Source organism: Cornus florida, unplaced genomic scaffold (assembly GCF_030987335.1).
Source record: "Cornus florida cultivar Cherokee Brave unplaced genomic scaffold, ASM3098733v1 CherokeeBrave_3.0.0_Hap2_Chr05, whole genome shotgun sequence".
NCBI lineage: Eukaryota > Viridiplantae > Streptophyta > Magnoliopsida > Cornales > Cornaceae > Cornus > Cornus florida.
Window position 1 is genome coordinate 52,816,577 of NW_026775575.1, and position 24,538 is coordinate 52,841,114.

At 37.0% G+C, this 24,538-nt stretch overlaps 3 protein-coding genes across 3 annotated transcripts; 2 read left to right on the forward strand and 1 right to left on the reverse strand.

Annotated features, from left to right (window-relative positions):
• The first annotated feature begins 362 nt into the window (after positions 1-362).
• Positions 363-8,576, forward strand: LOC132306469 (uncharacterized). The gene is made up of 2 exons (XM_059803856.1): positions 363-1,390; positions 7,905-8,576. Exons 1-2 carry the CDS (start codon positions 590-592, stop codon positions 8,118-8,120), a joined length of 1,017 nt encoding a protein of 338 aa, XP_059659839.1. The 5' UTR covers positions 363-589; the 3' UTR covers positions 8,121-8,576.
• A 3,312-nt stretch (positions 8,577-11,888) lies between these two features.
• Positions 11,889-19,764, reverse strand: LOC132306470 (uncharacterized). The gene is made up of 10 exons (XM_059803857.1): positions 19,140-19,764; positions 17,264-17,349; positions 17,039-17,105; positions 16,348-16,490; positions 13,162-13,210; positions 12,936-13,073; positions 12,717-12,797; positions 12,466-12,642; positions 12,309-12,395; positions 11,889-12,179 (listed from the first exon to the last, which is right to left on the reverse strand). The coding sequence occupies exons 1-10, from the start codon at positions 19,464-19,466 to the stop codon at positions 12,117-12,119; spliced, it is 1,218 nt and encodes a 405-aa protein (XP_059659840.1). The 5' UTR covers positions 19,467-19,764; the 3' UTR covers positions 11,889-12,116.
• On the forward strand, positions 19,693-24,230 carry LOC132309277 (uncharacterized). Its single transcript, XM_059807594.1, has 3 exons — positions 19,693-19,757; positions 22,644-23,214; positions 23,317-24,230. Exons 1-3 carry the CDS (start codon positions 19,693-19,695, stop codon positions 24,130-24,132), a joined length of 1,452 nt encoding a protein of 483 aa, XP_059663577.1. The 3' UTR covers positions 24,133-24,230.
• The last annotated feature ends 308 nt before the right edge of the window (positions 24,231-24,538 follow it).

Consider the following 24,538-nt stretch of genomic DNA (forward strand, 5'->3'; position numbering starts at 1 on the left):
AAAGAATTTTAATACTTTGGTATTTATTTATTAATTGATATATAAATTTTTTTTAAAAGAGTTACTATAAAAATCTAACTCAAATTATCTATTTATTTATTTATTATAATTTTTTATTTTTTAAATTAATGTAAAGTGTTTAAAAATGTTTCTCAAATTACCTATTTATTATAATTTTTTAAAATTTTGTTTACAAGTGCTTCCCCTGACCCCCTAGCATTATTGCCTTGCAAAAAAATATAAAAATTCTTCCTTTTACTCTCACCTTCTCTAATAAAAATACGAATTAGGCGCTAATATTAATTATTACAGGAAGTTTTTTTTTTTTTCCATATTCTTCAACCTTTATTTCTGTAAATCCCCTTAATTTTTGGAATCCATACCTTGTTCAAACCCTAGAACCCCAATCACCATCACAGAAACTTCTTCTACATTTGTTTCTTTTTGACCAGTTAGAAACTTCAAAACACAACAAAATCCTACCCCCTCTCTCCATCATATGCTTCTCTATATCTATCCTCACCCCAATAACATGTATGGTAACAACCCATCTCAACTCCACCCAAACACCATCTCGAATACCTAATTTATGAATCCTAACTTCGCAGCGTCAATGGCCACCGAAGCAACCACCAAATTCCAAAAATCTGAACTCCTACCCGTCCCACAACCCCCCGATTTTCACCCGGAGATCATCGTCTCGCCGTCCCACGACGGCCTCCAATTCTGGCAGTTCATGATCGCTGGTTCAATTGCCGGTTCGGTCGAACACATGGCCATGTTCCCTGTCGACACCGTCAAGACCCGCATGCAAGCCCTAGTCTCCTGCCCTATTCAGCAAGTGGGTCTCCGTCACGCCGTCCGCTCCATCCTCAAATCCGAAGGCCCTGCCGGTCTCTACCGTGGCATCGGCGCGATGGGTCTTGGCGCCGGTCCGGCCCACGCCGTGTACTTCTCCGTGTACGAAATGTGCAAGAAGGCGTTTTCCGGCGGAAACCCTAACAATTCGGCCGCCCACGCGGTGTCGGGGGTGTTTGCTACGGTGGCGAGCGATGCGGTGTTCACGCCGATGGATGTAGTGAAGCAGAGGCTGCAATTGGGGAGTAGTCCGTACAAGGGGGTGATGGATTGCTTTAGGATAGTGATGAGGGAAGAGGGAGTTGGAGCATTTTACGCATCGTATAGGACCACGGTGCTGATGAATGCGCCATTCACGGCGGTGCATTTCGCGACGTATGAGGCGGTGAAGAGGGGGTTGATGGAGGTGTCGCCAGATAGTGCAAATGATGAGCGATTGATTGTTCATGCCACTGCTGGAGCTGCTGCTGGGGCGTTGGCAGCTGCTTTGACAACGCCACTCGATGTCGTCAAGACTCAGCTGCAATGTCAGGTATAATTTTATATTCAATTGCTAACTTGCAAATTGCAAACTATATATATATTTTTTTCGGAAGGTAAATTGCAAACTATATATTATTATAGGAAAACTGTGTAAATAATAAACATGTTTGCAGAAGACATATTTTGGTCAAAATTTGAAGTGGGAATTATCCAACGTCTTTGTCAAATTATTTTAGTACTTTGTCTACAGTTACAAATTTATTTATTTATTTATATTTTTTTGGTGTAAGTCTGCAGTTGGAATTTGAATGTTGTGAAATTAAATACTAACTGAACATAGGTTGGCTACTTTAAAAGTGATATCTTTTATGGAATTCATCATTGGTGCAGTCCTAAACAGTGGAGTGTATGAATTTGTTTTCGTTAGTTGTTCAAAATCTTTGCTTTACCTTCCTGAAACAAAATTCTAGTGTTGGAATGACTAGGATATGCAGGAGACTGGCGTCAAGCAGGCACTAGGGACCCCTCTAGCAGCTGCTCTTGCAGTTGATTTTTGTGTCACAGCCTATTGTTTAGGCTAATAAGAATGGATATGGATCTAGTCTTGATTGACATCTTTGATTTCAGAATGAAATTAAAAAAATTTATATCTTAAATGGACTGGTTTGACCAAATCAAGTTCTGAACTTTACAAGGACAACCCCATTGTTATCTGCAAAGTAAACATACTTCAAGTGCATCTGTTCCACCATGATTTATTGAATCCGGCAGTATTACTGTGGCTTCATTGTTTGTATTGTAAAGAATGAATATATATACAATTTAAATGGCGGCCTTAAAATTTCAGAAAATATCCATTACATTGGCTTACTGCTCTATGGCAGCTTATTTTATTTTACTTGGCTTAGATCATGGTAGTATAGGAAGCATTGACATGCCTATGTAGTAGTAGTAGTAGTGGTGTCCGATATGAGCAGAGCACAAAATCTTGTTTGGGTAAGTGTTAAGACACAAACTAAACATACTAATATATATCAGACAAGCGCAAAATGTGTCCAGTCTTTTTTTGTTAATTTGAATCAGAATCATGTTGGACATGTGGAGGCCCTGGAGGGCATGTGAGTGACACGTGGGGGGTTATGTAATTTAAAAGAAGAAGAGGGAAAACATTAAAGTAATAACTTTTTTTTTTTTTACTATGAAATGAAAATATTATCATGTTGACAGATTAAAATTCTATCTAATTTGCTAGATGTTCCGAATAGAGGAACCCACTCTTTTATCCAAAGCCATCCTTTGCGTCCATTAGTTCATGAATAGTTCACTATAGAGAATGGTTTACAATTAGGTTACCATACTCTTTAACTCCAATAATCCCCCAATTACTCTGATCCAGACTCACAATAGACTTTTTTCCACGATCTCTTCCACTGTTGGTCAATAAACTTGATCACCCACAAGCTGGCTCCCTATGGTTGTTCAAATCCTTGTTCTTTACAAATCATTTTGGTCAATTCTTTATTTAATAGTCTCTTATGTGCTCCTTGCTTTGAGTATGGTGTACTATGAAAACCCTTAAAGTTTTCTCTCTGGAAGATGTGAATTCTCTCAATAATGTGTAGAGAGCAAGAGATACCTTCGACTGACTATAACTCCATATCTATAGCTAACATAAATGTCCTATGTGGAATAGGAAAATAAAACATTTTAAAATTATGTTTTTAGAGACTTTTATAAAAAATTGGAATAATTACACTGGCCTCCCCTCCCAAACTCTTAAAATACAACATATTCCTGTGTTTTAAAAAATTACACCGTCATCCCATAAAGTTTTACACTTACCCCCACCGTGATGGCCAAATGGTTTGACTGTCAACATCCAAACAATTTAGCATGCCTGTTTTTCCCTAGGAAGAAGTAAAAAGATTAAGCACTGCTCAAGCTTTTTATTATTATTATTAGTTTTTTTATAAGTGCCCAAGCTTTTCATTATAGGACAAAATTCCACCCTTCAACTAAAAATTGTCCTTGATAATATCTATTTCTTTACCCTACACCTTTACCAATTTTCTAAAATGTTAATTTCATTTGAATTTTCATTATATTTTGATTTCATTACATTTCACAAGTAAATATGTATTTGATTTTTATTTTCTGTTACTTACTCTTTGTCTCTCTTATATATATAAAAAATTATAAATTGCAAAAAAATAAAATAAAAATTTAACAACTTCACTAATTTGCAATAAGAAATAAATTTATCTTTTTTTTTTTTTTTTTTTTTTTTTTTTTTTTTTTTTTCTTTGTCTTTTTTGATAAGTATCATTAATATTTTATGTGTAGGTAAAGCATCTCTTTCTTCATTTAGGCATCCTTAGATACACATGCGTATATGTGTGTATGTATATATGAATATATATAATATACAAAAATGTAGACATTGTTATCAATAATTTTATTTCCACATCAAGGAAGTGAACCACTGATATGAACATTTGCTATACTTAGTATATATACCCACATTAACAAAGAAGTGAACCACTAATAGTGGCTAGCTATATCTAATACTCAAGTTCTGGATGTTTCTCTGTTGATGCATGTGCAGGAGAGGATATTTAAGGTGAGTTAGGAGGGGAAGTGGACAGGGGTGATGGGACGATGAACTTGAGACTGGTGACGGCTAAAAGAGAATTTTAGTGGTAGATATCTCAATGTCATCAAAACAGTTTTTGAGGCGGAGGGATAGGAGGTGGCAGAAGGATTTTGAGGCACCACAAATGTTGGTTTTCTGGACAGAAAATTGAGTGAAACCGTCTTTGGAATTTGGGACATTGAGGGCGGTCTTTTGAGATTGGGATGTTGAGGGATTGGAGTGCTTTAATCTGTATTAGGTGCCGGTGGTGGCTTAGTGCTGGCGGCAAATGGCTATCATAGTGGCGGTGATAGTAGATAGAGGGGAAGGTGGTTAATGGGTTTTCAAGATTTGGGTGTATTGACTGATATATTTGTCTTTATATATATAATATGTTACGTACCTCTAGGGTTATATACAGGGTACACCAAAGAAAATTTGGATTAATGAGGGGGTGAAGGAATCATTTCACAAAGTGTGCTTAAACAACCTAAAATACGATATCTAAATGCGAGGGTTAAACGGTAAATTAAAAAATTTCATCTACGTAATTAACCTACAAGCTCTGACACGGGAATGCAGTGTAATTTCTAAATACACAAGGGAGATCCCTATAATTTTGATCAATGTTTTTGGTCTTAGCCGGTTAAACCTTCTAAAGATCAAACCTGTGTCATAGATGGTCATTGAGATCTCATCTTACCTTAATCTAGATGTCTGGTTAAGCTTAGGAGATTTTTTATTTGTTCTTTGTTGTTCTTCATCTCCATCATCTTCTTTTTTTCTTTTTATGGTAGCAAGACATTTTGTTCAAACTTACAACCCTAAGTTTGTGTTGGAAATTTGCCAACCATGCTCCATACTAACATATCATATATGTAATTATATACTCTCCCTGTACCAAAAAAAATGTCTCTTTTTGGAAACTTTGACTCACATGTGAGTCATTTGTTCCATCCTCATCGTGCCTTTGTCCTAATATTTTGAGGATAACCTTTCAACATATCCATATTGTGTCATATTTGTGTTATGTATCCCTGCTTTGAAGTCCCTTCTATTCTAATGGAAGGATGTGCAGCAAAGTCCTTAGAAATACTCATCCATTTGCTGGAATAATATTACGTCCTTTTTTATTTCAGAATGATAAGAATATAGAATTTAATAGACCACATACTGGTTGCAACAGATGACATATTGTGGCGTGAAGCTGATTAAGAAATTTGTTAACCGTTGTTTCTTCTAGGAAGTCTTTGATACTATGGACCTTTCAGGCTTGGGTCTTTATAGAAAATGATATGAACTTGGTTAGTATATGATTTACTTATTAGAAGATTTTGGTCATTTATGGCCTTGTTCTAAATAGTATGGTTCAAATTCTGAAGGAGCTTCTTCACAGCCTGTCTTTTGTTTTTGGAAATATAAAATGTGACTTTATTAAAGAGAAGGCGGATTCTGTATCTATTAGTCCTTGTTGAGGGTTAATTATCAAAAAAATTGGTGAATAATTTATTAAGAAAAAGAGGGAATCAATGGGAGGGAGGGATATCTTCTAGGCCTCTTGGTTACAAGAGGGGAGAGAGACAGAGACAGAGACAGAGAGAGAGAACCTAGAAGACATCCCTCCCTCCCATGAAAGGGAATTTATTGGTGGGAGGGAGGCCTTCTAGGCCTCTTGGTTATAAGATGAATATGAGGGAGGGAGCGGGTAACTTGTCACCCTTGTATGGGCTTATTTCTCAATGCTAAATATATATATATATATATATATATATATATATATATATATATATTGATAAGTCTCAATGCTAAATATATTTTAACATATTGATAACACCTAATACTGCCAAAGCTGTTTCAGGACTGCGGCAGAATGGTGAGCATTGCTTTTAAAAGGATGGATAGGGATTAAGGATTCAATAACTTTTGTTTTCCTCCGAAAGAAAAAGAGACCCCGAGCCATAGTTACATTGGATCACCTTAGGACTTGGTACCTTCTAAATTGGACGTTAGCTACTGTGGAAATTTCTATAAAGAGATACCCTGAAAATATTCAAAAGCATAAAAATGTAAATGAAAGCTCCTAGATTAAAATGTTACTGAAAGAAAAACACATATTATGTGCAGCTCTTTGAAAATACTATCCAGTTCTTGAGCACAAGTTTAAATATATTTTTTAGTTTGTTATGCTTGAAAACTATTTTGAACTTCTTAAAACATTATAATGATGTTTTTTATTCTCAGTTTTTTTGTTTTTAGTCAAAGATGCTAATAGGTTCTTAAAATATGTAGTTTGGATTTTTTTTTTTTTTTTTTTTTTTCAATTGTTACTGGAAACATGAAGTAACTCGGTCTGAAAATTGAACCAAATATGTATTAACTACTACTTTATAGAATGTCATCAAGTTGAAGTTAGTACGTGCCTTTTCAGATACCTCCTCAGTCACTTAAGTTGTCTTAACAATCAATATTCATGATTTGCACAAGGGTTTTGATTAAATATAAGTTGGAGATTTATTGCGTGCATTTTTAGATACCTCCTTGGCCACTTCAGTTGTCTTAACAATCAATCTTAATGATTCTCTCTAGGATTTTGACTAAATATATGTTCTTTCAATATTTATCAATTATGGCGGATAGTCTCCAGAATATTTTTCCCAACTTTTGGATTTCAACTTTTTTAACAAAAGATATAATGTCTCCTCCATGTAGATGATAAAGTAAGTTTTTCTCTTGAACGTAAGAACGTGCTCTATGACCAAAATTGATGCTGAACTCCTATAGGCTTTCTTTAAAAGAAGTCACAGAACAGAGAAAGGAGAAGAGGAAATGTAGAATGAGAATGAGAAGTGGAATTCCAGGAGGAAGGTTGCAAGATAATCTTTGAAGCTTTAGTGATTACAGAGCCAAGATGAGCAAGAAATAAGATAGAGTGGTGGTCGGCTGGTTTTTCTTCCTCAACCAAAAATTTTTGTTGCCTCTTTACAACCCTAGTTCAAAGTTCTACACATATATATTCTGTACATAGCGTATAAAAAAAATCCTAATCATTTAGAGTTGGAACAAATAACCTAAACTACCTACACGTGTATAATCTGTACATTTATGGTATGTCAATTGCAACAAATAACCTTGCTGATGGATTGGAGTTTCTGTTGTCAATGTTGAATTAGGCAGATTGCAAGGAGTGGTTAGTTAATGGGAACAGCAAATGTCTTTGTGGTCCAAAGTTGTTCCAAGCGTAAGTATGTCGTCAGAGGTAAATCGACATATGGAATTCTTAGGGGTAACAGTAAGCTGGGCCTTCTACTTCAAATTCACTAGATAAATAAATTGGAAGTCTAATGTAATTTGTCATTGTAAGGAAATCAGATGGAGGTGCTTGTTTGTCATATCTTGTGTTTGCCAAGCATGGACTTTAAATGAGAATGCACAAGATGAGAATTGTGGAATAGCTTGATTTGCCAGTGTTATGAAATTAAGGTCACACCTTTAGGGTTAGCAAGAAGAGAAACTTTGTCATGAAGAGCTATATGCTTCGTGCCCACCTATTTTTCGTCCCTTGTGTCTAATTCTTCTTCTTTTATCTTCCCTTTTTTTTTTTTTTTTTGGACTCTTCCATTTCTATTGATCAGAAGCATCCAGCAGTGCCACACTGGTTTAAAATTCAATTCAAAAGTACATTATTGCTCTTGTTGGCTAGAGATATGTCTTATTCTGCATTATACAGTCAATATGATGTTTTAATTGAACGTTATATTCCAACAACTAAATTTAACATTTGCACCAAACTTGTTCAATTGTATCTTACATCTGAATTCTTTTTAAAGTTATAGAACACTATTAGCAGTGGTTTCTTTTTCATTTTTGTATGTCTTATTTTTTGATTGTGCTATTTGATCATATATTTGTTTCTAATCTATTAGCTTTACAGGGTGTCTGTGGATGTGACAGATTTCAAAACAGTTCAATTAGGGACGTTATTCGAACTATTGTGAAAAAGGATGGATATATCGGGCTTATGAGAGGATGGAAGCCACGGATGCTCTTCCATGCTCCTGCCGCTGCAATCTGTTGGTCAACATATGAAGCTGCAAAATCCTTCTTCCAAGAGCTAAACAGTGGTAGCGACAGTAGCACAGTGACTTGAGGGGTAATGAAGAAAAGGACACCCAATTTTCCACTGTTGTATTGAGGGATGACTCTATGATTGATGAGAAATTTATACGCGACAGGAGAGTGAGAAAGACGGATCAAGCATCTTTTAAGGCTGCAACAGCAGTTTCTGATCGGCTTGAGGATGCAAACTCGTCGGTCAGAGTAGAATCAAGTTATATGTATTGTAGTATTATTTTTATTTTTTAGAATTTCCGGAATGTGTTTCATGAAACCCTTGTCCGACCATCCTCATGCATTTGGACTTCTGTTTCGGGGTTTCATGATGATATGGGGTTATAATTTGTATCGGAAATTTTTGATCTGTTACTAGAATTTTGAGGACTAGGAATATTTATTGTAAGTACTGTTGGAGTTTATTCATTCATTTGGAATTGTTGACAATTTTAATAATCTAATTACTGAATGCTAGCAGTTTCTATGCTTATAATTTTGTAAAAACTTTCCCAAACCATTTCTCCATGTATGAAATCCTCCTGGGGGTTCCGAGATGATATTGAAATTCATTACAACAGAAAATCCTCCTTTGTTTTGCTAGTGTTAATGGATTAAGGTGGTGAAGTTAAATTTCTTTTTCTTATTGATGGAACATTTTGAAAAGAATATTTAGAATGATTTTTCAATCTGCATGAAGCAGGGGAAAGATATCAAGAGGGAAGAGGGTCCCGGTACCTCTGGAATTCTTCCAACAAGCAAGGTCCTCTCTCTTATCAATCATTCATTTCGTCCTAAAATATTCAGTACTTTGACAACTGTGACTCATTTGAAACGGAGAATAAAATTTTTGTCGCCTTCAACATGCGGTGGAGGCACCTTGTAAATAAATTCAATGAAAAGGTATTTAGTCAATCACCAATTTGATAAGTTTGTGTGGAGGTAAAAATCCTCCCTTCAATAGAAGCATGCCCTATCAGAGCGTAGGACCACAAAAGAAGGAATTGAATACTCAAATGACCGCTAAGCCAAGGCCAAACACCAAGGCCCAGTATAGTATGACAGTGGTCCGGTGCGGTTGGGGAATTCTTGGACACATTTGCACATACCGGCCCATCATCATGCACGCAACCCGGCCCGTGATCAACCATAATTCAGCATGGAGAAGGAACCGTAGTCCTAATTATATTTCTAATTCAATTGTATCGGTATAAATTTGAGGGACAAGCAATACATAGTCCTAATTCAATTGGACTTCTTTGACTTTTCTAAGTCAGACGTATTTTTGCACTTAAATTCTCTTTGTCCTAATCTCTTTGTGGTGATAGATAGATAGATAGATAGGCAGACGTGTGCACGTGTGCCTAGTAAAACAAAAGTAAAGTAAAATGCAACTATTGAGGTACGTGCAAGAAACCTCAAAAGTTGAAAAAACATTTTTATATGTGTTTTTTTGTTGCACTCATCCGGCTAACTTCCTTTCGAATAGGGTTAAGTGTAAAAAATTTGGCTAAATTATTGCTTTTTTGTAAATAATCTTTGAATTAAAAATCGTTCCCTAAATTATTAATTTATTATAATTAAGAACAAATTCATCACAAAAGATTATTTTACTCTTTCTTATTAAAATTCTCACTTCTTATTAAATTATTTTTATTATCTTTTTTTTTTTTTATGTAAATATTAATTATACTATTTACCTTAATTTTATTTTATCATAAAAAATAGATAAATAGATTTGTAACAACCATTTTTTAAATTGATTAACTTATAATTAAAATTTTATTATTTATAATAAAACATATCATAACCAATTTAAATATTTTTATTGTAAAAAAAAAAAAAAATCATATTTTTCATACAATATATTGATGAAAAACTAATAAAATCCTTTTGAAAAAAATACCTTCTTTTCATGTAATATATTTATTAAAAATTAAAAAATTAATTTTTTAATTTAAATAATTAATTAAAATACAAATTTAATAGAAAATATTTTATCAAATTAGTATGAATTTTTTCATAATTTATTTAGATAAAAAAATATATATGAAATGTAATTCAATAAGAATGGACATTATGATCATTTAATGAAATATAATATATAATCTTATAGTTTAAAATGGTTATTTGTAAACTCAAACATAATTAATTATATATATATATATATATACACACACATATCGCTTTACCCATTCAAATATAACCGGAATTAAAGAACGTGAGTGTCACATGACTTACAATATAAAATTATTGGACAATAATGGCCTTTAAAATGTTAAAAGACAATAATACACTTGTACCACATAACCAAACACGCCCTAACACGCATAATCTCTTGGCGACTGAACCAGGACGTCTCTCTCCGCCGTGAGCGGCAACGCCGGCCAGACCTCACACCACCAAACCAACCGTCCCACAAACCCACTGCCACCACCCACTTCCGCCACCACCATCACCACAACCCCAACAACCACGTACACAGCCTTCTCTAAACTCAAACAATTAATACTAAACCATACACGGTCAAACCCACTGCCACCACCCCACTCCCGCCACCAACATCGCCACCACCTTACGCATATAAACACACATAAACACACACACACACACACACACACATATATATTTTGTTCTTTAACCCCCAACAACCCCGACGCCTCTCATCCTCCGTGTCGCCGCTGGTATACCGTAGACCTTTTCATGAGTCATGGTCAAGGTGGGAGTTTGTGAAATCGGTGTTCAGGTGAACGATTTCCAGTGTCATGGATTGGCTCTGCATCTCCTCTCTCTGTTTATATATTATATACCTTGCTCATGTATTGGATAGTCTGGTATGTATATATATAATTATATATATGTATGTACGTATAAAAATGTATCTGTATCTCTCCCCTCTGATCAACCAGGTTTTCACGAGAATTTTTTTCAAACATTGGTATACAAAAAATAAGAAATCAGCTCTTTCTTTGATTCCTTCAAATCATAAGAAATCAAAGTCTAGACCCTAAAATCACTTCAATTCAGTACCAGAAAGTGACGTCGCTTCAACCCCTGTACTAGAGAAAGAATGTAGAGACAGAGGAAGACTGAGCAGTGGATTGAGCCTTCTCACTCCTTAAGCCAGACCCATTTATTTGTTCAAGTTGCGCACACACATTCTCTACAAGCTCTCTCTCTCTCTATATCTCTATCTGCTATCTCTCACTTCTCTCTCAAATTTATGTTGTCCCACTCGAAACCCTCGAAAATCAATTGCAAGCTCCGAGGTTAGGGGTTCAAACTGGTTAGAGAAAAACTTTCATGAATAAATTATACATCACTACACAAGTCACATAAATTCATGGGTCTGATTTCTTGTTGGATCCGACTAAATTCTCATTATATTAATAAAAGTAACCTTCCACTTTCCACGTCAGCAAATTAATGTATCAAGTTTCACTCTCCACGTCAGCAAATTAATGTATCAAGTTCAAAACGGAGTACTTTTAATCAGTGTAAACATGGTCAACCTGTTGGGGTTAAATACAATAAAAATATAGTTTAAGAGAATTTTTTTTCTTGCAACACCTCAAATATCACAACTGATCATAACAAGATGCACTTTGATAGGTGTAGAACTAGGTCATGTCATCCATTGCGTGTAAATCGACAACGCAACCACTTTTAAATCAACGCAATAACTTAGTTAATACACCAACTTTAAATCGAGAACACAAGTACATGAGCCAACAACTCACGGCAAGTGAGAAGTAATCTGCTTTGAATTTCACACAATGCAGCAATCTAAAAATGTTGGCACCAGATCTGAGAACAATCTTAGAAACTCTTATGCATAACATCAATTCAAATATAATAATTGATACAAATTAACGACCTTTATTTTCAAAATTTAAGTTTGCAATACAGATGAACAACTCTTCAACTAGTCATTAACCCTTAAAAATCAAGTTCTAAATGATTGTCCCTGCACCATGCAACAAAGGGTTCACTGGGACGGCACTGGTGAAGCAACGTCTGTTAACTCTCCCCCCTTTTAAGCACTGATATTCTCAAGCTCAGCAGTTTTGTCCATTCTCTTGACAATGCCAGCTATAACCTGATATATAATCAATAACAACAGCAGGATGGATGAAAAAGCTTACAAACCTAAGTTATAAGACTACGACTAGCTTTTCTGTGTTGCAGGTTAAGCAAGAGAATATCCGAAAATTTTAGTAAATTTTACCTTTCCAGGTCCTAATTCATAGCTTTTCTTCAGCCCTTTGGTTAGGAGAGTCTTTATTGTCGTCTCCCATTGAACAGGAGAAGTCACCTGTGATTTCAAGGTTAATGTTTTCAAATAATATTTTCCTACTCATAACGGAAAACAGGAGTTAGCTTACCTGGCGTGCCAATATTTGTTTGATTCTGTCAGGATCCGCATGTGGTTGCGCATCAACATTGGATATAACTGGTATTCTTGGAGTTCTGATTTCTGTTGCTGCCAATGCAGCTTCCAATCTTGACACAGCTGGTTCCATGAAACTAGTGTGGAAAGCGCCAGCAACCGCTAGACGGACCTGAGAAGCAAAAAGAATGTCAAAAGAAGGTGTAAACATGGAATCAGACAAGTGAAAATTATGGAGAACATTACCGTCATTCGAGCCTTGAATGATTTTGCCTTTGCTTCTACTGCTTCCACTCCTTTCACACCTCCAGAGACTGCATAATTACCCTAACAAAGAAGAAATATTTTTTCCATGTCAAGGTTAAATATATATATAGATTTTTTTTTTTTTTTTTTCAAGGTAATCAAATTAGGAAATGACATGCAAAGTTTACTGAATAAAAATGACATTTGCAGGAACCGTACAGGGCATAGGAAATTTGCAATCTGAACTTTATTAGCTTCATCAACATCTTCATTGGCTGCATCACACAGCAGTTGGACCTTCTCTGAATCCAATCCTATGATACTGACCATGGCACTTTTAGCAGCATCGGCAGCTTCCTGCAGGCAATAGAAAAATAGTTACCAAAATTTTAGTTTCCAAAGGACATATAGCTAAGAAAACCATAAGCCAAATATGGGCTGTTACCTGCATGGCTTCACCCCTAAGTTTGACCAGCTTGAGTCCATCTTCAAAGCTAATAAAAGGAATACAAATAATATATATCAAAACAAGGAAATAGTGAATGACAAAGAATTAAAAACATCAGGAACAAGAATTACCATCACATAACATATAGACTATACATATTAAATCACCAATTGTAACTCCGAAATCTGAATAATGAAATAATGATGATGGTGGCGGTGGTGGTGGTGGTGGTGGTGGTGGTTATGGTGCACCAGGTGATGCCTCCTCTGATCCATGCACTAAACATGGAAGGTAATATCTAAAAGGTGCAATTAGTGGGCTAATTCTAAGGCTGCATCTCCAAACATCACCCAAATACCGTTGCAAAGTACATTTGGGCAGTTAGTTAAAACGCCTGGTAGAGGTGCACGTTGCTTTGGTGCAAAACAAGAATTAAACAAAGCATTTATCACTATTGGTTTAATTTTGATCTTGGTTCAAGAAAAAGGAAAACCAATTGATTCTGGTTTTGAGTAAAGGCGATGCCTTTACCAAACCAACCCCAAAAGGTATGCAAAATGAATATATCCACATTTGTATCACAATTATTTTTTGGGGGTAAATATTTGTATCACATACTTTTGTACAGCATTGAATCAATTTCAACACATTTCAACCCCGAGTCCATAAAAGTGTGGTGGAGAGCATACAAGGAAGTGAGCATGGTGATCCAACGTTATATGTTTATATAAAAATGTAAAGCATAAGACCTTAAAAAGCTAGTAAATAGAACTTTACTCCTCATGAATAATACTAATGATTGGCTCAAACATGAAATTATAACTTTAAATAAAAAACAATGCTGCTGGCACCCTAAAACTAAAGAGATGATTAGATAAATAAAATAACTTTAGGGCCTTTGCATGTCATTCAAAGGATGAGGGTGTATCATTCTTTTTATTTATTTATTTATTTTATTTATTTATTTTTTGGATAAGTATGAGGGTGTATCATTCTAACTTGGCAAATTATTTAAAAACATGATGTATGTCACATTGCCAGAAGGTGTTCTATCAAATTAAATATGTAATCTTAGAAGTACTCCCCCCATCCCACAATAGCTGTCGCTGCTTTCTTTCTTTCTTTCCTTATTATTGTTTTGGGTTAAGTGCAAAAAACTCCCTCATTATATACAAAGATGTGCAAGAAACCCCCTATTGTTTTAATTTGTGCAAAAAAGGGCATTAGGTCAATTTCGCAATTGAAATATCTAAAATACCCCCGTAAAAGAAATAAAAAATAATAATTAATAAACAAAATGTTTTTTTCTCTCTCCTCCATTTCTCCCCCGTTTCATTTTCTGATCCTGCTCTTCCCAGCAACATTTTTTCCGTTCATCCATGCATGATTTCGGTGAGCTTGGTCTAACCTGACGGCAAACTCCACGCCCGGTAAGCTGTGATACACCCGACGGCAAGCTCCACCTCTGGTCATATTGGTGACGCAATGAAGACCCAACTGATGATGCTTGATTCAAAAATGGTTCCGGTAACCTTTGACTGAACCATGACTGAAAAATGGTTCAGTGATACAATTATAAAGATATACATATATAGCCTTCAGACAGACCCAAAATGAGAGACACAAGCCGAGAACAGAGTTGTATCACTTCACCCAACCGACATGCTCAACTGGTGAGTGATGTGTGTATGAAGAAAAAGAGTGGGAGCTAGTGCGTATTCCATCTAAAAGAATCACAGAGAGCTGATCATTCATATATCTAAGTGATACATTCATACACACACACATAGAAGAGTATTTCTCTAGGCTGTGAATATTATAGGAAACCAAGCTTGAACATGTGCTAGAGAGAAGTAACAAGCAGTGAAGTGGTAGGAACCAGCAAGTAGAGAATCTTCTCTGCTTGCTACCATTCATTGCTTTGAAAAGGCTTGGACAGCTTCAAAATGGGTTTGTTAAAAACTCACCAGAACGGATGAATGTGGCTCGTGTAGTTGAAGCTTTCTCGGAGCTGCTGGGTGTGAAGTTGGCTCACCGGAGTTGATGGTTGCCAAATAGAACGGTGAAGCTTGCCGAAGTGAAGCTTGAACTAGGTTTCGCTGGCGTGAGCTTGATGTCGCCGAAGTGAAGCTTGCCGGGATGTATGAACTTGGTTTCGCAGGCGCTTGAAACTTCTTGGTCGTGATGATGGGTCTGAAGTTCAACCCAGAGAAGATGGATGACACGTTAGCTAGCCGTCACTAGAGTTATTGTAGAGAGAGAATGTGGATAGAGACAACATAGGGTATTTTGGGATTTTTATAAAAAGAATTGGTCAAAATTGATGATCGGGGGCAATTTGCTCAGACGATGGATAGTACAGGGAGTTATATGCACTTTTTTTCTAATAGGGTTTTTTTTGCACATCTGATATATAGTGAGGGGTTTTTTTTGCACTTAATCCTATTATTTTTTATTTTATTATTATATTTTTTTTATGTTCCAAATATCCACTTTTCTTTCAAATTCTACAAATTGTCCTTATAGAGTAATTTTTTATTTTTTTTTGGATTAATTTTATAAAATTGAAGGGGCGACACTTGTTACAGAACGAAGATATTAATATTTTGCTGGACTTGTCTTACTCATTTCCATTGCTTAGTTGAGTGATCCACCAAGAAGGAAAAATTGGAAAAAAAAAAAAAAAGGAATAGGCTTGTGAACTTTCCACAATATTTATAAAAAATAACTTATATGAAGGAAAAAAAACCTCTTCCTAAATTGAACCAACCCAAACCAGACCAAACTTCCCATGTGTTAGTTTCATTTTGGTTCCAGTGCTGTATAATGAATTGGACCAATAGGTCTGGTTTAGTGTTGGTGCTAAACCAGCCAAAGCGGAATGGGTTACAGATACATCCTTTGACCCTAGTCCTTAGCTGTAAAAAAGGATTTAACTTCAGGGGAAGCTCATAGGTAGCTTGCATGCCCTTGTAAGTTCTCCATTCAAACTATCTAGCAGCCTTAGTCCACTTATCAAGTGTTGGGCTCAAAAGGAAGTTGAAAATTATGGTACAGAAAAGAAGCATGTTCTCATGATTATGTAAAGTTCAAAGGCGCAACTTTGTCAAAGTCCCCATATGCTGCCATCATCAACACCACCAAAACAAACAACAAAACTGATGTCACTAAAATATGTCTCACCTAAAAGCTCCAGCGAATGCAAGAGCAGTATATTCTCCCAAGCTTAGACCACATGTGACATCTACAGTATCAATTATCTGCTGTCCACCATCGTGAGCACGAAGTACCTCAACTGCAGCTAGGCTTGTGACATAGATTGCCGGCTGCAAAAATGCAGAACTGAATACTAGTCTGGAAATTTCATAGAATACAAACAATGTAACAACAATTGCACAATGCTACATCATTAATAACGTTTGGCTGCGTCTATGACTCAACTAGGTCAAAACCATCCTTTTACTCCATGAAAGACAAACATGGACAAACATTAATTTGGAGCAGTGGGGAAAAAATAAAAATAATAGTAATAACAAAAGGAGTAAAGAAGAAAAGGAAACTAATTACTTATGTTGTTTGGTCTCCATCTTAAACAAGAAAAGCTTCCTGGACCATCTAAATAGAGTTACATTATGGAATTCCAAAAATAAACCAACTGGCTATTATGACAAGTGGGGCCTTTAGTATTGATAAATAGAATCTACAATCAAATGTATGATACTTCAACAACTTGTCCCGCTTTAGAAGTGAAACAACAACAACAACAGCAGCAGCAAAAAGAATTACCAAAATAAGAAAAAGTGAAAGCAATAGCCCGCCAAAAGAAAGAAAAAGAAGAAACAAATAACTCAGAAACAGTATTACAGCACCATACCTGACTCAAAACTGTTGAGTCTAACTTTTCTTTTGGTCCATTAATGCACACATCCAAAAGGTCAAACCTTCATTAAAGAGAAGCATTATGTTACTTATATAAGCTTCTGGGCACAAGTCGAGCTTAAAAAGATAATGCCAAGCTGAGCATAAAGTTGGCATTCTAGTCAGAATCAACATGTATAATAGAAGGCGTCAAAATGACACAAATATATATTGAGCCTACCCAAGAATGTCATTTGCTTTCATAAACAAGTTTGCAGCAGCAGGCACATTTTGAGCTTCCTTACCCATTCCAACAGCTTGTGCACCCTACAACACAACAACAACATATATATATATATATATATATATATATAAGTAAGCATAATCCAGAATTGATAGCCAGAAGCATCATCAAATGATTTTATGTCAAAGATACAGATCCTCTGAAGAAACAGAGGATTAGCAAGATTCAATTACTAAATGCAATTAGGTTACTTGCATATTTTGGGAATCTATAGCCATTTAATTACTTGTTATACAAATAAACTAATTGAAGATTAGTCTAACACTTAAAGAATCTGCCATTCTACAAATTCATAGTCTAGGGAAGCTTACAAATTCACTTTTTCAATGCATATAATCTGTGTTTTACAGCTCAACAGCTATGAACTTACTTGTATTAAACAAATGGTTGAAATTTCTATCTGAATGAACTACTAAAACAAGTACCGTATGGGGACTGTAGAAGTCCCTTGTGGATTTGGAGAAAAAGATTCAATGACACAACCTAATGAAGAAAATTTACTTATTTGCATGAAGACATTCTACAATATTAGGATCTGAGACAATACTTCTTTTCCCGCTCTTGCATAGAGAAATTGCAACATTGATCATGGACGCGTTACAAAATGTGATTGTCTTGGTAATAACTAGTATTATTGGATGATAGTACAATTATATTTGTTGTTAAGGACCATTGACCAGTAACGGGGGAAGTCATGTTGATGATCTCAAATTTGTAAGTAGTGGAAACATTGACAATAATGATGGTAAGATATCATGATGAAATGTCAATCGTAATGATGTGTCACAATTATTAGCATGATGGCATTTATACATAGTGACAATCATGGTTTAGCAAATCACAGCATTATGATGATAAGCTGTTAAAAAAAAAAAAAAGGATACCAAAGAAACCAAGTAACTTGCTGGTAAAAATTCTAGGTAGACCACATTCATCTGTTTCTGAGTACCGATGGCTGGGGAGGCTACTAGTATGGGGAGAGTTAAACAATTTAGTGAAGGCCGTTGTCTCCATATGATGCTTACTAATGCAACAAAGACACATATGATGGTCCTAATGGTGTGACCAAGGAAATTAATATTTAAAGTATAAGTATAACATTAAAAAATTCCTAAAAGAAATTACTTTTAAACGTCAGATTCATACATCATCAAATTGCACTATACATAAAATTTGAAATGAATTTATCTAATTTTACTTATGCCATGTATGCCAATCTAAACATGCAAAGCAATTTACCAAATTTTTTTTTTTTTTTTTAACTAAGCATCTACAAATCAAAGCAAGCTGATTTTATATGATTTAGTTTTCAGTCTACTACTAAGCAGCATTACTTAATTACCTCATTCTTTTACTTTCCCTAGGTAGGCAAACAATGCATCAATTATTTAAAAATTCTAGCAGAACTCAAATATATATATATAAAAGAAAAATCAAAGTGCAATCTCCCTTCACAGATAATGCAGAAATTCATATCAAAAATCAAATTTTAATTTACTCATTCTTTTACTTTCCCTCAGTAAAAAAACTAAATGCATCAATTATTTAATAATTACTAGTAGCATTACTTAATTAACTCATTCTTTTGCTTTCCCTCGGTAGGCAAACTAAATGCATCAATTATTTGATAATCCTAGCAAAAACTCGGATTTTTTTAAAATTAAATCAAAATTGCTATCTTTCTTCACTGATTATGCAGCAATTCATATCAAAAAGCCAATTGAATCAATACAAAGCACAGTAGCCACAATTCTCCTCTATTAATCATAAATCAAAAGCATTGGAATCAGAATTAGAGATGATCAACTCTTACCTGGCCAGGGAAGAGAAAAGCACAGCTTGGCTTATAATCGGAGAACAAGGCATCATCGACAGAGGCTCGAGATCCAACAGAAACGCCCATATAAACCCTACATTTGTCCAAATTTCTGGGTCTAAAGCTTCGAATTCCATGCTTGACACCCAATAGATTTGAGCTCCTGGAGGACTCTGGAGTGTTGAATACGACCCTCTTGGCAGAAATGGAAGGGAGTGAGAGTGAAGAAGTCATTGTGGTGATCGAATCAGACGGTGGGGAGAGAGTCAGGAAGAGAGAGGAATAGGGATTGAATCGTAATCGGTGGAAGATGGAAGAGGGCATGCATAGAAAGTGTGTTTGTGTATATATTTGTGGTGTGCGTGTGTGTGCTGAAGTTAGCGGAGTTCACAAAGCTGGGAAGCACACATAAGAGACGTTGGAAATGTGAAAACCAAAGAAATTTGGCCAACGGCCATATAGGGTTCGGTGCTTATGACAAGGTTAAGACTAATCCCCTGTACCGGCGTTTGGAAGCATTTGGCTAGGTGTTAGAAGTAATTCGAAATACATGGGTGTTAGCATCACCTTTTGGCATCGTTTGGATAAAAGGATTTGGAAGGCAAAAGAAAGGCAGTAAAAATTATGTTTGGATACTTTATTTTAGCACAGAGGAAAGAAAAGATTGCGAGAGATTTGAAGGGACAGAAAAGTATGTTTGGATACCTTTTTAGTAGAGAGAAACGAAAGGATTGGGACAGATTTGGATAGACAGAAAATTAAGTTTGGATACTTTTTTAGTAGAGGGAAACTAAAGGATTAAAAGAGATTTGGAGGATAGCTCCTTCCAAAAATAAGAAGATTTGGAGGAAAAGAATAGTGAATAAATAATATTTTTATAATTTCAAAACTATTCTCATATAATATTTAACTTTCATCTTATAAGATTTTATAAAAAAGTTATGAAAACAATTTAATTCTTATTAATATTTTTTTCTTTTCTCTCCACTATCTTTTTCAAATAAGAATAATATTATTTTTTTTTTTTTAATTTTTTTCATAATTTATCCAAACATGAATAAAGGTTACTGCTATATTTTTTTTTCTTTTCATTTCTAACCCGTTTGTAAGATTAAATGCTTTTTATTTATTTTTTAATTTTTTTTTTATAAGTAAGAAGACTAAAATTAATTGAAAATTATTTACATGTATACAAGGGATAGCATCATGGGCCATTAGCCCAAATGCCAGGAAAAAATCAAACAAAGCGCCCACATTTTGGGCCCAAAATCCATGTTGTCCAAAAGTTGGCCCAATGCAGATACAATTAATCTAACACCCAACCCATAGGTGTAGGATTCATCAAGAAGCTTAAAAATGCTTCTATGCAATTGATTGGGAAGGTGAAGAAAGGGTTCACGACGTCACGTGAGATTAATGTTTTAAGTGCACTCTCATTTTCATGTTTCGTGTGTGTTTTTATTTAAATTGTCACTATTTATGATTTAATTATATTATTTTCATAGGAGCAGAGCTAAGGGTGGCCATGGCCTCCCAAACTTTCTTAAAGTCTTTATTTATACCCCTAAATATTAATTAATTTGTAGGTTTCGTCCCTAAAATTCATTAAAAATTTCAACTGGCCCCCTCATTTTTTTTTTTTCAAAACACTTATATATTGACCCAAAATAAAGAATTTGAAAATAAATTTAATTTGTATCTCCTTGAAATTTAGTAATTTTTCAACTTGGACACTTTTAAATATATTTTTAAAAGTTCAAATTTAAGAATTTTTATAATTAATGTATAATTTTTTTTTAAAAAACTTTAATTACATAGTAACCCGCCCCTTCTCTTGAATTTAAGAATTTTTTTAACTTTAAGAATTCTTTTTTTTAACCTGCTCATGCTCCCTCTCTCGAATTCCCTCACCGCTTTTTGTGACTTAACTCATGAAAATTTTTATTATTGCATTTTTTTACCCCTAAATTTATATATTTTTGCACTTATACCCATAAAATTATGAAATTGCCTCTACTGAAATTATGAAAAAACCCCTCTATATCTAAAGATGCAAGAATCTCCTTCTTTTCTTTCTCTCTCTAGAATTCTTACACCTCAACCAAAAAAAAAAAACCCCTCTCCTTTCCATTCCATATCCTATTTATAGATATTTACAAGATATTTACAAGATATTTACTGATTGCTGGATCTGGGCCTATTCCTCCATAAGCCCTAGTCACCTTTGATGGGCTTACTCCCGTTCGGCCCATATGGCAGTGTCTTTATATGGGCTGACCCAGCTGTACGAACTGAATGTTGTGTTTGCGAGTCGGATCTGGCCCATGTCGTCCGGGGCCTCCTCAACTGCCCCCATAATTGCCCCCTATTTAATAAGGGGTAATTATTGATGGCGTCTCATCATGATGTTGACGGCTCGAGATAACCACGTGGGGGAGCGGACGGTCAGATCCAGAATCAATGTTCCGGGGCTCGAGGAATTTCTCGCCTTCCCGACGCTTCGGCCCTCGGGCCCCCTCGCCTTTATAATGCTCTAGAATTCCACTTCACTTCCCTTTACCGTCTCCATCATCAGCCAAGTCTCTCTCTTTCTAGAACAGTGCTAAGCTTTTTCTGGTGAAATCCTTCAAGAGTCATTCTTCCAGCGATCTTGCAGTCCTCCGAGGTTAGTTTCGTTTTTTTTTACTTTCGTCAGGCTTCCATTTACCCCCTTTTAGATTCTTCTAGCACTTCCACCATGGTTGTAGATCTGGATGTTCTTCGTATGAGACTTAGACTTCCTGACAACATCGAAGTTAGGGTTTGCCCCCAGGATGTTAACATTATGACCGGCGCCGGCCTCCTGCCCGGCGAAGTCTTATTCACGAACCTTCAATTGAATGTTGTTAGGTTCCCTCTGCACCCTTTCTTTAGTTATGTCTTCAATAGATTGGGGATATCCCCTCTGCAGGTCAACCCCAACTTCTTTAGAATCATATCTGTTATGCTCTTGTTGATGCGTGACAGAAATCTGGACCTCGACCTCATAGACCTCCTTCTGTGCTATAAGGTCAGTAAGATCCGTACTAACAAACCCTTCTACCACCTCTACCCGTTCGAGAAGATGTCCATATGTACTGACACAATAAAATCTGAGAAGGGTTGGAGGGATAGCATAGTGGGCATTAGTGGGGCTTGGTCTTCGCCGGCTGCAGAGGATTACCCAATCCCGAGCGCCTTTGGTGTCTGTTCTGTCTCCTCCTATAAAAAATTCAAATCTCATAAACATGACTGCCCCTGCGAAACATGCGTTCCTCGTTTTTGCACTTTCTTATGCCGTTCCTTGGGAATACCTTGTGATGACTTGAGCTATAGTGTTTGCAGGGATAGGAGTAACTACTTGAAGAAATACGTTCTGAACGATATTCCTTCCTGCTCAGATCTCCTCACTTCAGACAACCTCTTAGCGCTCTCATCACTCGGCTACAACATGAGCAGACTTCAGATTCCTTCTTTTGGCAGGAAGAAGAATACTCCCGCAGCCACTCCTGCTGCTGGGGCGACCTCCTCTCCAGCGTCAGCTTCCTCCTCAGCCACCATATCTGACACTGTCCCGAGCGCAGTGGCTATTAACCCTGTTGTCAGCGCCCCTGCTGCCAACCAGAACGCGTCCCCCCCAGCTACCATAGCTCCTGCTGCTGCGGGGGGCGGTCGGGACAAAGAACGAGGCAAAAGGCCTCATCCTGATAGTGAAGTCGATCCTGAGGAGGAGCCTCTCATTAGAAGGACCCGGGTCTCCGGGCCGGGTGCTCTCTTGCACCGAGCGGTCAGAGCTCCTGCTCCCTCTGGGCCTGCTGCAGCAGGTGGCTCTGCTTCTGCTTCAGGCCCCTCTTCTATCCCCACCTTACCGCCATGGGCCCCTCGGTACACCCGAACGGATGGGACGTTCGTGAAACCGAACGAGACCATGCTGAAGGATGGCCAGACCGCTATGGCCTACTACAGGAGCATGTGGACTCCGAAGGACCTTGAGGCGGCAAAGGGCCTTTCCCAGAAGGATGTGTTCAGCCGCTTTCCCCAATCTGCTATGGAGGTGACTTTTATTTTCTAACTCATGCATTCTCTCATATTATTTGGTCTTGCCTTCGCCCGACCTGACTATTGGCTTAACCGTTTTTAATGTGCACCTATGCAGACATTGTTCGGAATGATGGCCATGCAGAAGCAGGTGGAGATGGGGAACGCCAGGGCCCGTAAGTTTTCTGACAGCCTGGAGGTGGCTAATAAAGAAAACGACCTCCTCGCCATGAAGAATACCGAGGTACTGGCTCGGCTTGACAAAACCGAGCAGGAGAGAGATGTCCTGAAGAAGGAGAATGATTCCCTTCAGGATGAGAAGGACGCCCTCCAGCTTGAGAAGAGCGTCTGGCAGACCGAGCGGGAATCAATTAGAGAAGAGAAGGCAGAACTCCAGCGCCTTCTAGCTGATGAACAGTCTGCTCGGATGGCCTTTGAAAAAAGAGCTCTGGACGAGCGTACCGCTCTGATCGACGCGATCAGCAGAGTGGGTGGTGGGATGCTGGCCCTTCACGCTCGGTTCTCAAGGGTCGGTGCTCTTAGGTATGCTCAAGGATTCCGGGAAGGTTTCGCCGACCGGGTTCCGGATGAGGGACAGACCAGCTCCACTCCGGATGAGGTAGACAAGGATCTGGGGATCGAACCTCTGGGGGTCTATGTCGACCCAGAACCCACCGAAGCGGAGCGTATATTTGATGAGTGCCAGGACATTGCTTCCTCCAGGATCATCACAGCTCCTCCTACCGCTCTGCCATTGACCGCTCCTCAATCGTCAACCGTGGTTCCTTCCATAGCCACTGCTGACGCTGAACCCCAGCCGAACGATTCAGTCATTCACCTTGATTCCCCACCTCATGAAGGTGAGACGGCTGATGGGGCCGAGGAAGCGAGTCGGCACGACCAGGATGCTGTTGGTACTGAGGCGTCTAGCTAGGGCTCCTTTGAATTCTTCCATTCCATATCTTTTTGTAATGATGGACATCTCTCTTTTGTAAACTCAATGCTCAATATTAATGAAACGACAGAACTCTTTTTCCCTATGTGTTGTGCTCTATTCGACTTATCTTCAATACATACATATCTCTTCTCTCTTTTTCTTTGATATTAGCTTTGCCGTGTGTTTGTTTATGGCAAGTGCCTGCTTAAGTGCCTGGCGCTCAGCTAGAATGCCACTTGCCACTTGGCTTTAAGTTTTTAGCAAGTGTCTGGCGTTCGGCTTATAGTGCCAGCTGCCACTTATTTAGCTTAAGTGCCTGGCGCTCGGCTAGAATGTCACTTGCCACTTGGCTTTAAGCTTTTAGCAAGTGTCTGACGTTCGGCTTATAGTGCCAGCTGCCACT

Coding starts and splice junctions, on each gene's coding strand:
- LOC132306469 (XM_059803856.1), top strand. CDS start 590: ATGAATCCTAACTTCGCAGCGTCAATGGCCACCGAAGCAACCACCAAA. Junction 1,391..7,904: donor AGACTCAGCTGCAATGTCAG/GTATAATTTTAT, acceptor TTAGCTTTACAG/GGTGTCTGTGGATGTGACAG.
- LOC132309277 (XM_059807594.1), top strand. CDS start 19,693: ATGGGTGTTAGCATCACCTTTTGGCATCGTTTGGATAAAAGGATTTGG. Junction 19,758..22,643: donor TGGAAGGCAAAAGAAAGGCA/GTAAAAATTATG, acceptor TTCTTTTGGCAG/GAAGAAGAATACTCCCGCAG. Junction 23,215..23,316: donor TTCCCCAATCTGCTATGGAG/GTGACTTTTATT, acceptor GCACCTATGCAG/ACATTGTTCGGAATGATGGC.
- LOC132306470 (XM_059803857.1), bottom strand. CDS start 19,466: ATGCCCTCTTCCATCTTCCACCGATTACGATTCAATCCCTATTCCTCT. Junction 17,106..17,263: donor AAAGCAAATGACATTCTTGG/GTAGGCTCAATA, acceptor TCTTTAATGAAG/GTTTGACCTTTTGGATGTGT. Junction 12,180..12,308: donor ATGAATTAGGACCTGGAAAG/GTAAAATTTACT, acceptor ATTATATATCAG/GTTATAGCTGGCATTGTCAA.